This window comes from Barbatula barbatula, assembly GCF_947034865.1.
Source record: "Barbatula barbatula genome assembly, chromosome: 2".
NCBI lineage: Eukaryota > Metazoa > Chordata > Actinopteri > Cypriniformes > Nemacheilidae > Barbatula > Barbatula barbatula.
The window spans coordinates 31,229,035-31,243,243 of NC_136767.1; the positions used below are offsets into that span (position 1 = coordinate 31,229,035).

Here is a 14,209-nt window from a genome sequence, read left to right on the forward strand (position 1 = left end):
TTGTATTACAAAAAGTTGTCTGAAATAGTGCGTCAAAAACGCACGTAACGTTCTGTATTATTTTAGACCAAATGATGACATGTCATTATGATACATAGGGCATCAAAATGCAATTTTATGAGTTTGTTTATACTGTCTTTGATCATTTTTTACTTTTACTTGTCAATGTCCTTTTCTACATAGCCGTGCAATCACAGCGGAGAAGAGGCGGGATAAAAACTACATCGACCAACCATCATACACAACGACGGAGAAGTTAATATTACTGGTTACTGCATTTTCATATTGAGTAATGTTCTTTAAAATAAGATAACAAATAAGCTATTTGTTGCGGATATTCTAAATCACAGTAACCAACTCATCTCCTGAATAACGTGCCGTGTCTCCAAAGCGTTCTCAGGCGCCATTAGCTGGTCGTTTTCAGAAGAACACCAGGTATTTTTATTTTAGCTGGCTTAAAACGCTTTGGTCGACACAGTAAATGATTAATTTACTGGTGACCATGTAGCATATTACTATCTTATGCATTTATGCAATATAATTTTGCTAAACCAGACAATGACGATAATGAAGTCTGTAATTCATAGGCGGGGTTTATGCTAATTGTGAATGAGTGATTGAATTCCTTAACATACACTCATTTTATTCTCAAGCCTGAAGTTTACGAAGTATTTGTGAATCCAGTGCAAAGTGTTCAGGAAGGTCTGTTTTACGCACAAATTATTCTTAATTTACTCACATATTTACGAATGTTTCATGAATTAGGCCCCTTGAATCTAAACAGATAAGAGTGAAATCACATTAGACATCAATCAATGTTTGGTTTTCTTTCTATGCATCTGGCTTAGATTGAAGACATGGAGCTGACCGTCTTAATCAGAGTTACTCAAGAAGTGTCTATGTAAGATGTGTGTGGTCAATAAAAGGCTTATGTGGACAGAGGAAAAGACTTTACTGAGTGTATTGAAGTATGGTTGACTTCCATCCATGCCTTAAAGTCTGTTCTCACATTTAGTGGAAGTTTCAGGGAAAAAACAGGCCGATCCCTTACCCGAAAACAGGATTTGGATCAAAAAAAAGAAAAAGAAAAATCCAGTATAAAACGCTCATAGTACAATGTCTACTCACAAAGCAGTTCTTGTTTATTTCACAGAGTTCTTTCTAGATTCCTCAAAGCTTAAAGAAAAACTGACCGTTCCACTTCCGAAGCTCACCCTCGGTTTTTTACTTTGTCTGCGTTCGGACGGAGACTCAGCTTCATTCCCGTTGGTCTTCAGGATGATTGACGAGGAGGGCGACGAGGCGGAGGAGCCGCCCACGCTGCTGGACCTCTTCCTGGAGGCGGAGTTGTGCCGAAGCGTTGCCTTGGCCGCCGCTTTGAAGGCGTGAGCCGCCGTGCTGCAGCGAACCTCCTCGATGGTGTTCCTGGACGGCTTGAAGAGGATGATGTAGACCTTGTTGAAGAAGATACAGGCCAGCAAACTGAAGCTGGAGGCCAGGATGGCGATGACCTCCACCGCCGAGACGAATTTGCCGTAAGTGCTGAAGTACGCGGGGATAAAGGAGATCCAGACGATGAAGAAGATCAGCATGCTGAACGTGATGAACTTGGCCTCCGTGAAGTTTTCTGGGAGTTTCCGAGACTTGAAGGCGAAGAAAAAACAGATGGCCGCCAACACGCAGGTGTAGCCGATGAGAAACCCCAGTGCCATCATGGAGCCCTCGTTGCAGGTGATGAAGATGATCTCGTCGATGTCATAGTTTCTGTAACTCCCTGGCGGAGCGTTGTACAGCCACACCACGGAGATCATGACCTGCACGAATGTGAACAGGAACACCAATAAAAACTGCAGGTTCAAGCCCCACCACTTCCGGTGGAGGCTGGTGGGGATTTTGGCTTCGAACACCAGCAGGACCCGGTTGGTTTTGACTAGGATGCAAGAGATGCACAGCACGAAGCTGATGCCGAAAGCCGGTTGGCGTACGCGGCACGTCCAATCCTGAGGTTCACCGATGAATATGAGGGAGCTGGAGAAACAACAGATGAGGGAGAAAAGCAGAAGGTACGAGAGCTCCCGGTTCGAGGCTTTCACGATGGGAGTGTCACGGAATTGCACAAAAACACCCAGAACAAAAGCCGTTAACAGGACGCCGAGAACTGCGAACAAGGCCAGAGCGATCCCAAAAGGTTCAGTCCAGGACAGAAACTCGATCTCCTTTAGAAAGCAAGAAGTGTGATTGCCGTTCGACCAGGAGTTGTTGGGACACTTCGAACAAATGCTGGCATCTGAGAAAAGAAAATACAACATTTAAAGTCTTACCGTTAAAAACATGGAAAACAAAGCATAATCCCTGTGAAGTATAAGATGGTTGTCACTTCTCTTTAGATCAGTGCGTCTCAAATTGGCCGCGGCCGCCCGGTGGGGCATGTCGGTATTGCAGGAAGGCAGAGGTCAAGTCAAAATTTGGATATAACATTTTCATTACAACAGATTTGTCAATTGTTCGCCATGTAGAGGATTAAAAATGTATTTAAAATAATTTTACCCTAATCATAATATGATTTACACGTTACGGTAATTCACATGAAACCCTTATTATATGTTGATGATTTTGTGCAAAGACTAAATAAGATATTATTTATGTGAACAAGGTATTTCAATCAAGCTGAATTTCCACTACATGGGCAATATTACTGAATTGGCGCCATTTCTGTCCCCAGGCCGTTATATGTATAAAATGCATGAAAATGAACTATAATATGCATTTATTATTTAACAATATGTGTCATGTTTTAAAATTATATGTAATATTTAAATAACTTATTTTTTAACTTATGTCCCCACTATACAATACCACAAACTGATTCAACATTTACTTTTGCATTGCAACAACTGTTCTATCCCTTATATTGTAGTCATATCCCATGGTTTTTACTCATCCTTTGTTATTTCTGGATTTTTTATTATTTTAAGAATACTACTTTTGCTCAATTATTAGAATTTGCTCAACGCCGTTAACATGGTCACCCTATCATTGCATTTCATGTATTATTTCCATGCTAAAAACTCCTGCTATGTTCAGTCCTATCCAAAATGCATCCATCTTCAAAAAAAATGGAATGGTAACATATATGTGATTCAGTGTAAAAGGAAATTTAGATAAGTACACAAAAGTCATCAAGTTGTCCCGTGCTTTAAAAGTCTAACCTTTATGATCGCTGTACTCTCCATCTGAGCATTCAGTACACTCAAAGCAGCATGTGGGTTTGCCGTCAATAATTCCTTTCCTGGTCCCAGGTTCACACTCCTCACTACAGTTAGAAAACGGCACCTGGTGGAGAAAAAAGAAACACATTTGATCTAATACTTGAAATACATTAGTAAATAGACTATATATGCAGACAGGGCGATGACGTACTTCCACTAAAATCAATTTACCTCCAAGCGATAACGATATCTTTACTAAAAACTAATTCATAATTTGAGCTAGCGATTCTATACCACTGTTAATACTAAAGTAAAATGTACAATAACTGTATAAGAATGCTAGTTGCACAATCAAACTTCTTCCTGACAGTTTACGTCGCATTGCACACTTGCAAAGTGTGGACACTAGTAAGGAATACTGCAAGGGTTTTTTGGTTTTAGAGTCCAAAGAAAAGTCCAGACTCACCTCAGTAAGACGCCCGTTCCACAGTATTTTTGTCTTGTCTATGGAGAGTTTGGCTCCGTTCTTGTTATGTATGCTGTAATAGCCAACCTCTTCAAACACAACAGATCCGTCCTCAGATGAGCGATGCCAGCTTACGATGGTATAGTTTGCTGACACCTCACTGGCATTGTCGAAACGCACCCTCTCGCCCACGCTGTTTATGAAGTTGAGGTGTCTCAGTTGTTTCAGAACCTTGAAGATTTCAACAAATACAAAAGGCAAAATAAATATCAGCAGGGCTTCCCGTTAAAACGATGGAGTCTGAAATGTTGCAGAAAAAAGTCTTTTAGTAAGAAGCTTTTTCAAGCATCTTACCTGCCACGCCTCCACTTTTCTAATGTCTGCGCAAGAGCCGTTAGCGAACAATCCTTTCCCCGGAGTACAGTTATGGATGTCTTGAAGGGCCTGCGCTATGGCATAAACGGCCACATACACATTATACGAAATTCTCAGGTGCGTGTAGTCCAGGTACGGCGTCTCCACGCTCGCGATGTCTTCTTCTCCAGTGCACAAGGGTCTGAAACTCGTACTGCCATTCTCGCTGTCCTCGTTCCTCAGGCTATCTTCCAGATAACAGTTGAAAGTCTCCTCCCAAAACTCCCGCACAAATTCATTATGACTGGACTGCTTTGGGTGCACTTGCTGTAGGAATTCTTTAAAGCCAGGAATCTTCCCAGCCCTCAGCACAAAGCCGATGGTTCCACCCATGACATCCAGATACTCCGGCTTGGCCACCAGACTGGAGCTCGCCCAAGCTTCGCTCGCCAACCACACCCGGTCTGTGACGTTTCGCCTCACCATCTCTTTAACCAACGGCTCTATGTCCGGTCCGCTGGCGAACACAGCGATGACCTTGGCCGTCGAGTTTTCGATGCGGTCCGCCAGCCGACGAATCTCAGCTTCGTCGGAATACTGCGAAATCAAAACGTTGAGGTCGATGCAGATTTCCCGATGAAACATTTCGTTCTCGAACTTCTCGATCCCCGGACGGCCGTATTCATCGTCGGAGCCGATGGCGATGACCCAGTTCCACTGGAAGTGGTCGATGATGGCCGCCATGGCGATTGCTTGGTACTCATCTGTAGGGATGGTTCTCATGAAGGATTTGTACTGATTCTTGTTGCTCAAAAGGCGACTGGACGAGGCGTAGCTGATCTGAAAAATGACAAAAGAGACAAATGTCTCCATTAGAGTTTCAGGAGAGATCTCAACACTGTCTCAAACTGAGCTCAGATTTGTCAGGTCTCAAACATTTCTCATCAAATTTACCCAAATCCTCATTTGTTTCTGTTTGTATTCAAGCTATTTTAGGAGAAACATCTCAGACTTAAATGAAACACAAGTCAGAACTCCATCAAATCTCCTGAGCAGTGGAAGAGCAAAATCTAAGCAACAACGTTTTCCATTGAGAATTTAGACATTAGGGATTACTAATGTCTGTTAATAGATCCAATGCATTAAACGGCCTTTGCATACCTCCTACAAATAATTCATCACAAAACAATTTAAAATATCCATGAATTATTCATCAACCCAGTGCAGAAAAACAACCTGAGGAATGTAGAAGAGGCCAACAAGGTCAGCCACTGCTGTGGAGACGGCGGATCCGGACGCCCCAACCACCGCGATGGTCGACGGGATGTTTCCCGTGCAGTTACAGAACTCATCCAAGTTGAGCGAATCGATCTTATTCTGTGCGACAAAGCTCAGCGATGCCTCCAGAGCTTTAGAGACGGTGTTGCACGTGTCAAATATACGGTAACCGAGCGTGATGTTGGGAAGGAGAGTGGAGCTGTTGTTGATCTCCTCTATAGCGAAAATCATGGCTTGAAGCCAACGGAACCCACGAAAGTTATATCTGAAACACACGTATCATATTAGACGTCACACATGAATCTAAACGTTGACGAGAAACTAAAACGAGATCTACGTGCAAGAGTTATCCCTTAAACACCAACACGGATCATTTCATCATCACCTCACACACTCCGTTGACTCCGGCCTCGCTGCCAGATCCTGATCTTTAGAAGCCACCCCAAAGTGTATGGGGAAAAGACCGCCCAGCAGTATGTCACCCGTCCTCTGAGCTCTCTGATATGGTCCATATGTAGAAATGACACAGCTGAAGCCCATTAAAACCAAACAGTGCAGGTAAAACATCAGATGACACTTCATTGTTTCAGTTGGTTTCTGATGTGGTCTTCATGAACCGCGGCAGATTTTGGACTTCTTATATTCCGTCTAGAGCCAAAAGATAATTTACAATGTAAATCAGTCGACTGATGATGGTATCAAATCAAAACACTGGTGTTTACTCACAGTTTGGATCATACGAGGGTCTGTCGGTGGAGGCGTCGATCGTTCCCGTCTGTCCTCCAGTAAATGCCTCTCCTGTTCATTACGAGGTTGTGATGGATCGAAGAAAATACGGCCCATGAAAATATTTTAGAGATGACAGTGATTGATTGTTTGATTCACCACACACTGTTTGGTTGAATGCTTAATATTCCTAAAGAAACCAATTTAAAACAGGATACTTGTCAAAACAAGTATAGTCACTAGCATTACTACCACACCAAGGTGTGAAATCCGCTGTACATGCAATTTAACCTATACTCAATTTTCTAAAATGTCCTGTAAAGAGTGTCTATTATCGTCAATAAAAACAGTAAAACGGATCAAATAAAATGAGTCAAAGTGAATGCTATTTCGTAGCAGTAGCAAATCGTAGCAAATAAAGGTTTTGTGTCAGGATGTATGGTTCCATAAAGCACCCTGAATAATCTATGTGGTGGAAAAATGTAACACAACTATACAAAAAGAAAGAAAAGGCTCTTTGCACCAAAAGATCTTTGGTGAAAATCAAAACTCATTCGGCATTGCTGTGACACATGGCCGCATACAGTTGCATGTTAAGGAACTGCCATCTGTTATCATTACAGAAATAAAAGCGAGTAATTCGCATTTTGGGCAAACATCATATCATTGTTCAAACAATTCAATTTTTTAAAATCAAAACATTTATTAAATAAAACGCACAGATTTATGTAAATAACGAATCAGAATAGATATGAACTCCATCTCAGGGTGGGACCTCAAGAAGCTGCTTGATAAAATGACAAGAGAATATTTCCTATAATATATATTATGATAACATTAAAATATATTCTTATATATTTCTTAATTCCCACCGTTTTATCTGTCACGGGTACGATGCATTCACTATTATTATTCTATTCTATTCTTCACAAAATAAGGAAAACGTCTATATGCTTTATCCGTGATGATAATAGGGCAATAACTTGAATTCAACATATTGAGATTCATGGTTTCTCGGATGGCGCAGGGAATGATATCTGGTTGGCACTAAATGGTTTGTTCCACATCACTAACCTTTCCCGGCAGGATCTGCGTGTTATTCTGTGGTCAGTTTAGTCACTTCCCAGGTGAAACGGTTCAGCATCTACTACTCATTAGCTCTGGAAATATGCTTCAGCAGGACTCGGCTATTCCACACCAAATACTGATCAAGTCCCTGGAAAAAAGTAAAGGGTGCTTTACGTAAGAGAACAGGTCACGTTCTGAAATCGACTTTTCTTACGAATGTTTCTGGTCTTTCCTAATGTAAATAATTGAGACAAAGTATTTCAATGTAGGTATAAATGTTAGCACTTTGTTTTAAAGCTTAGTAGTTAAAAACTCAATTGTATCTCTTATACACACGATGCAGAATTTATAGTAACAGCCCAAAAAAATTGACGATGGTTCAGACATCATACATTTCGTTGCACTGTACTTGTATGTGTGTAATGACAATAAATTGAATCAAAATCAAAATCAAAACAATAATCCTAATTGGACAAACGTCAAAACCTGATAAGATGCAAAAAGTTCAAGAAAGGGTCTTACCTCATTAGGAAAAGCATCAAGCCATCAAAGAGTCAAAAGCCAGATCACGCCTTTCACTAAATATCAAGACGAACATCAACTTAAAATGGAAACAGGTCAACTTTAGTGTTATAATTTTCGTACTCTCTCTCTCTATTTGCTTTTTTGGAGAAATTTGATCGAGTTCCTCCATTAATTCCAAGCGCCGTGACTGTGTGTGTTGTTCCTATGAGAAGAGTGAAATATTAACCAGAGAGGCAGGTCCACTTCCTCTGGTCACTCCTGTTTCAAACCAATCAACACCAATGATAATATCATCCCCGAAGATCTTAAAAGAAACCTGTGCCGTTTCTTTACGTACACTATTTTCTATTCAAGATAAGTTTTTTCTGAGGACAAACGGAGATGTACACGCTTAAACCTCCCATGAAATCAATGTAAGAATATGTTAGCCTTAAGATTATCTACATTTACGTATTTGGCAGACGCAAGCGACTTACATTGCATTTAACTATACATTTGTTTTTAAATATGTGAAATCCCTGGGATCGAACCTTGGCGTTGCTAGCGCCATGTTCTGACCATTGAGCTCCAAGAAAGTCTATAAAATATCTGTTTAACTCTCACAAACACGGATCAGCGACTTTTATGACATCATACTGCACCGCAGCTTCCCCTCAGATTCCAGGCTGCGAGGTAAACTAAACACTATTGGTCCTTTTGAGGGGGGAGGGTCCACTCAATATAACCCCACCCCAATTTCCTATTTTGGTGGAAATTAGATAAGCACATCCGACAAAGCAAAAGCACTTCGGCTTGTCTTCATGTATCGCTCAATTTGCATGTTTTTTGGCATCTTTGATGCAAAATTATTCATGTATGGAGTAACAATCTTGGTCCGATACCTTTTGTAAACACTTCTCTTGAAAGTGGGAATGAAACAGAAGTAGCGTAATTTTTCTTCCGTATCGTATATCCGAGTGAAAACTCCCGTCGTTTCAAGGGGAATGAGGTTTACATTTTTAATATAAGGTTATAAGTGCACTTTTCTTTTTTAAATAACTTATAATAAATACAGCAACACTGTGCAAATCAATTTGAATTGACATTTTTTTATTTCATGCAGACTTTAAATCTGTCTTTCTCCCTCATTTGTAAGAGAAGCACATCAAAATTCTCCATACAAAAAGACCCGTCTCCGTTTAATCCAACGCAAGCTGTATTAACAGGGTACAGCGTTCACACTAGAAAAGCCAGTGCGTTCTTTCAGTACACTTTTGCAAAAGAAGTTCAAGTTTTAATTGTCAAAAAAAAGGCACGCAAGACAAATCGCATCAAAACAAGTGCAACTCAAGTTCAGCATTTCAGCACAGTCTCGCATATTACACATTTAAGTGCCATCACAAATTAAGAAAATATACAAAGATAACCTTCTACGTCTCGATACACATCGTCAAACAACAAACTTGTTCTTGGTTATAGAGTTGCTCTTAGTTGCCGTGTCTGCGTGGGCTTGATATCCAATGACAAGCTTCTGCGGAAGGCCCAGACTCTCTTTATACTTCTGACTGCAAAGAAGAACAAAGGCAAATATTACACCACATTTCATAAATCATACAGCTGCATTCTGCCATACGCATTCCGTTGCCAATCTGTGTCCTCTTGACTTCACACGCCAGAAAGTGACGCTTCATACTTCAAACACTAGGACACAACTTTATAAGCACTAGAAAACGTTTTAGAACAAATCTCGTGTTTGCTGTGGGGATTGGGTCCACAGAGAATCACACAGTTGTACAGCATCTCCTAGCAGCAGTGGACCGCAACCGTCCTCCTGATATGATGCATAATTAACTTCATTAGGTTGCCAAGCAAGCACAAATTCCTTTTCCGTCATGGCTACTGTTCACAGCGGCACAAGAGTGCTTACATGCGACCTCATTTAAAAGATGTTTAGACGTTTAATCTGCAGCTCCCTCTAGCCATGCACATGCAAAGTAATTGATTTTCTTTAGACGGACCATTTTAGGTCAAAGCTAACGTTCAAGGGCAAACTTATGCTTACCCGATGTATGTAACGGTCTCACAATTCTCCGCATTAGAAGTCCAGATGGCAATTTTGTCCCCTTTGGCACGGATGTTTATAACACTTCCACAGACATCCCGGCTGAAAGAGCCGAAGCTCTCTCCGATGAGACACAAGAGCTGTCACGAGAACAGATGCATAGGGACATTTAGCTTTCATTAACCTGTGTATAATTGATCAATTATAATGTAAAAGATTGGTCAATTTTCAAGGGTGAATTCGATTAAAACAGAAAGTGTGTTTTTCTCAGACCGTCTCCTGCCAGAAACGGTCAAGTTCAGTGTGTCTATGCTGCTTGGCGAGAGTAATCAGCCAGCGGCCGCCACATTTATTGCTCCTATCCTCCCACATGGGCTCTATGCCGTCCTGCAAAATGAAAACAAAACATGTGGGATACAGGTTCACTGCAGCCTGTGACAGAACAAATTAAGAACATGTTTGAAACCGCAAACGATACTTTTAGAAAGCATCAATACACCAACAACAACAAAAGCAAAACATAACACCTGCTCACCTTGAACATGGAGTAGTCACACCCGGAGGAGAGTTTGCTTGGCGGCTGTATGTTGTTGTATATTCTATAACAGTAGAAGCAAAGGAAGCATTGAAATGTTACATTTGGGCAATTCCAACATTATGGGCAAGACATAAATGCTCAGAGAATGATTTTGTTACGAATATATTGAAACATCTGTTTATACATTACTAAACCCTTATCATCAAAAAATCAGTCTATGAGATAATTTTCCATTTTAAACATGGGAAATAAACATGACAAAAAAAGGAAGTTTTTTGGGGAGACGACAAACTTTGTAGGATTTCTGTGAACTAAAATGCACAATCCTGAAGCAATAATACCCAATTGATGGAGAAGGAATGCCTCTTTATAGAACATAAAATTACTTTTCATTTAATCCATTTATGAGGAATATGTAGCGTTACGGATGTGACAGTCCTGAAAATGGCTCTTACCTGACTAGAAAAATCATGCGCTAAAAATAAAACAAATTTGAATAGAGATTTCACATGGGTATTTCAACCATTTAATGTTTATATCTGTTCTGTTACCATAGTAAAAACAATTCATGGCAAGGTTGAAAATTCTGTCATCATTTCACCCTCTTGTCCTTTCAAACCTTTATGAATTTTTCCAGCAGAACACAAAAATATGTTCAATAAACCAAACGGTGCCGGCAACCATTCACTTCTATTGTATGGACACAAAATCAATGCAAGTGAATGGGTGCCGGTTACTAACGTTCTTCAAAGTGTCGTCTTTTGGGTTCTGCGGAAGAAATTAAGTCATGCAGATTTGGAATGACAAGAGGGTGAGTAAATGACGACACAATATTTATTTTCGGGCAAACGATCACTTTAAGTTGTAAGGAATTTGAACCATTCTCTAACCACTGAGCTACAGGAAAGCTCTCATACTTAGACTGATACAAGTACAGAATTATTTTACGTGACGGATAATATCAATCATATATCAAATAATATCAGCAAAATAAGTATCAGTGCATCCCTAACTTACAGTATATGGTTCATATACGCTTTTTGGAATTAAAAAACAATTTAAGGCATGTCGCAGTGTGTCTACAAGCGTGTTAAATTCATTTTTTGCACACTCCTTCATATATTTACCAATGTATTATTCATTATATAGTGAACAATTAATTTATGGCTGATTCAAAGACGGACAGAATCTTCAAAATGAGAATAATTTTGCCATACGCTCTGAAACCGATGTACACATACCAGACCTTACTTACACGGTCTACCCACAGAGTGTTAATGCATTACTTTGAGTGCATGGGGAAAACCTCAAACGAAGTACATGGTTCCAAAATGAGATAACCAAGTTCATCCCAAAACCAAATTTGTCTGTTTTTTACACACCTACATGACATTAAACGCGTTTAAACTCGCTGTATATAAGCTGATCTTCGCAAAATACCTGATTTTGATATCGAGAAAGACTTGGGCTGTGTCCGAAATACCCCCTACACCCTAATACAGTGCACAATCAATTTTTAGTGGTGTCCGAATTCATAGTGGACATTCAGTGCTCTCATTCAATCCCATGATGCTTCATAATAACGAGTGTACAACGATGTCAGGGCTAGCTGCTAGCCATTTCCAGGGCACAGCGTGTCCGAATTTACGCACTCGTTTTCATCCGCTCCTTAAGGTGGACAATATTAGTTATCTAATGTAGGGAATAGCGAATGAGCACCTAGTGGGAGATTTCGGACACAGCCTTGCATTTTTTTGGCCCGACCGAATGCGCCGAAATGCTCTCATGAAGATCATAGAATGACAAGCTTGTTATTTTGGTTTGTTTTTCACACAAAGTATTGTCGTTGTTTCAAATGTTTTTTTTACTTTTAATCGGATTGACCGATTTAACTACGTCTCTAGCACTTTTCTGGACCTTGGCAACAACTACAACGTTGCCATGATGTCTATGAGGCGGCCTGGAAATCTCTCGTATGTCACCTAAACATCTTTATTTGTGCTCTGTAGACGGCGAGAGGTCTCACAACATGTTTAAAGTCACGCGGGCGAGTAAAGAAATAAAAACCAATGTGTCTTTGGGATGCACTTACCCTTTAACATTTTTCAAAAGGCTTGCTGTTGTATTGTGCATTCCAATTGTTGGTTCGTTTTGATTCAAGCCATAATAACACAAAATATTGCTAACTAACACAATAAAAACACGATAACATCATAAATAATATGATTTTTGAAAAACTGAGGACCAAAGGATCTTGAACTCACGCCCAGAAGTCCTCGACTGTGTCGAACTTGGTGATCAGTCTTAAATTGTCTTGCCACATTTTGCTCTTATCGTTCTTGTAGAACCAAAGACCCCATCTACAAACAAAGATTAATGTCCATTAAAAACAACATTCACATTGACAAAGGCAAAATAAGACTATTTATTGTGTATTAATATTACACAGATTAAACTGAACACACCTGTTTTGTAATGGGTGCTTGGTACAGGGCTCCTTCAGAACGCATGTCACAACTTTCTTTTTCTCGAACTTCTTTCTCGATACTTTATCGATCTGTGAACAAACAAACAAACAAACAAACAAACAAACAATCGTGCAGGTCACGTTAAAGCGCATCACTGAAACGCCAAACTTCAAATGTGAATCTGCATCACTATATGAATCAAGTTTAACGTACCACACACAAAACAACACAAACATGACTATTATGACGCGTAAAGTAAGTTTATTTCGACTTTATATCTCACCAGCTGTACAGCACACGACGCCATGTCGACCACGCGCGCGACGATACGCTACGTTGCGTGATCACGCTCAGCGCGGCATTTATTACTTCACAGTTCAGCTTTTAAAACGATCATTTATTAAACATAGTTATGTTGTCCGGTCAATTAACACATTTTAAAACAACAAGTATTTTTAAATTTGTCATTAGCATTTATTACGTATTTTGGGGAGAATGGGTACTAGTGCTAATGAAACTGTTCAATAACTTTACTTTTCTCAGGTTAAACTGTGTTGATTATTTCAATCAATAATCGATTTTAAACAACTTTAAATTAATATCGAAGACCCCACAACACCTAAACAGTTTGTGTTGTTGTTGTTGCGTGGTATTGTAGTTCTGTGAGCAGCACGTGCGATATTTGTAGTTCTGGAGCGCTTCGTCTTATCACCGCAAAGGTTTTCTTTTCCAACTAACGATGAACTAATCTGGATATTAGATAATTGATTAAACGAGTTTGGTTCCTAAATGAGATTACTCAAAAATCGTGTTTTTATGATGTTTTTGTTGTATTACTTAGATGTATTTTCGAGTTATTATGTCTCAAAACAAACCAACTGCAGTTTGATTGATATTAAATAAAAAATATGATATATAAACCATGATGTTTTAACCAAACTCTTAAAATTTAATTTTTATTGTAATCCAGAGTTGAGCCCACAGGGGGCACCGTTTAGTCAAAAATATGAAGGTGAGCATCCACCGATTGGATTCATGTGGAAATGCATGACTTGTCTGTTAATATATCGTTTTGTGGTCGGCTACACAATTAAGATATTTGTTATCAGATGAACTGATATATTTATAATTTGTACAAAAATGGGATGTGGTATGCTGCTGTGATGGTTGATCCTCATCTCTGCTGCCAGACACTAGACAGACTCTATCTTTCACATAAAGATGATGTTTGAATATGGCCCCATCACGGACTTTAGGGCTTGGGTGGGTGACTTTACAATTCTAAGAATTATGTTTATTCTGGTCAAAAAGCATTTCTTAGTAGGCCACTTTCTAGTCCTCATGAAATAAAGTCCGATGTCAGTCGTCATTTCAGATACGGATAATGTTGTGCTTTAGAACACTTCATTTCATACCCAGATAGCACAGGAGATCTGGAAAACATCTGCTGCATGAAAACATCTGCTAAACATCTTAGAAAGAGCCGTTGTACATCCATATCTTACAGACATCTTCTAGATGTCCATATGACGTCTC

General features: G+C 39.7%; 2 protein-coding genes across 2 annotated transcripts; both read right to left on the reverse strand.

Annotated features, from left to right (window-relative positions):
• Positions 1-1,142: 1,142 nt before the first annotated feature.
• On the reverse strand, positions 1,143-5,889 carry casr (calcium-sensing receptor; the record flags this gene model as incomplete). The annotated part of the gene is made up of 6 exons (XM_079476108.1): positions 1,143-2,287; positions 3,210-3,333; positions 3,676-3,906; positions 4,030-4,869; positions 5,266-5,572; positions 5,693-5,889. 6 exons carry the CDS (start codon positions 5,887-5,889, stop codon positions 1,143-1,145), a joined length of 2,844 nt encoding a protein of 947 aa, XP_079332234.1.
• Positions 5,890-8,585: 2,696 nt separating this feature from the next.
• eif4e1b (eukaryotic translation initiation factor 4E family member 1B) lies at positions 8,586-13,414 on the reverse strand. The gene is made up of 7 exons (XM_079450933.1): positions 12,957-13,414; positions 12,671-12,762; positions 12,470-12,565; positions 10,203-10,266; positions 9,941-10,054; positions 9,668-9,807; positions 8,586-9,170 (listed from the first exon to the last, which is right to left on the reverse strand). The coding sequence occupies exons 1-7, from the start codon at positions 12,978-12,980 to the stop codon at positions 9,056-9,058; spliced, it is 645 nt and encodes a 214-aa protein (XP_079307059.1). The 5' UTR covers positions 12,981-13,414; the 3' UTR covers positions 8,586-9,055.
• Between the last annotated feature and the right edge of the window lie 795 nt (positions 13,415-14,209).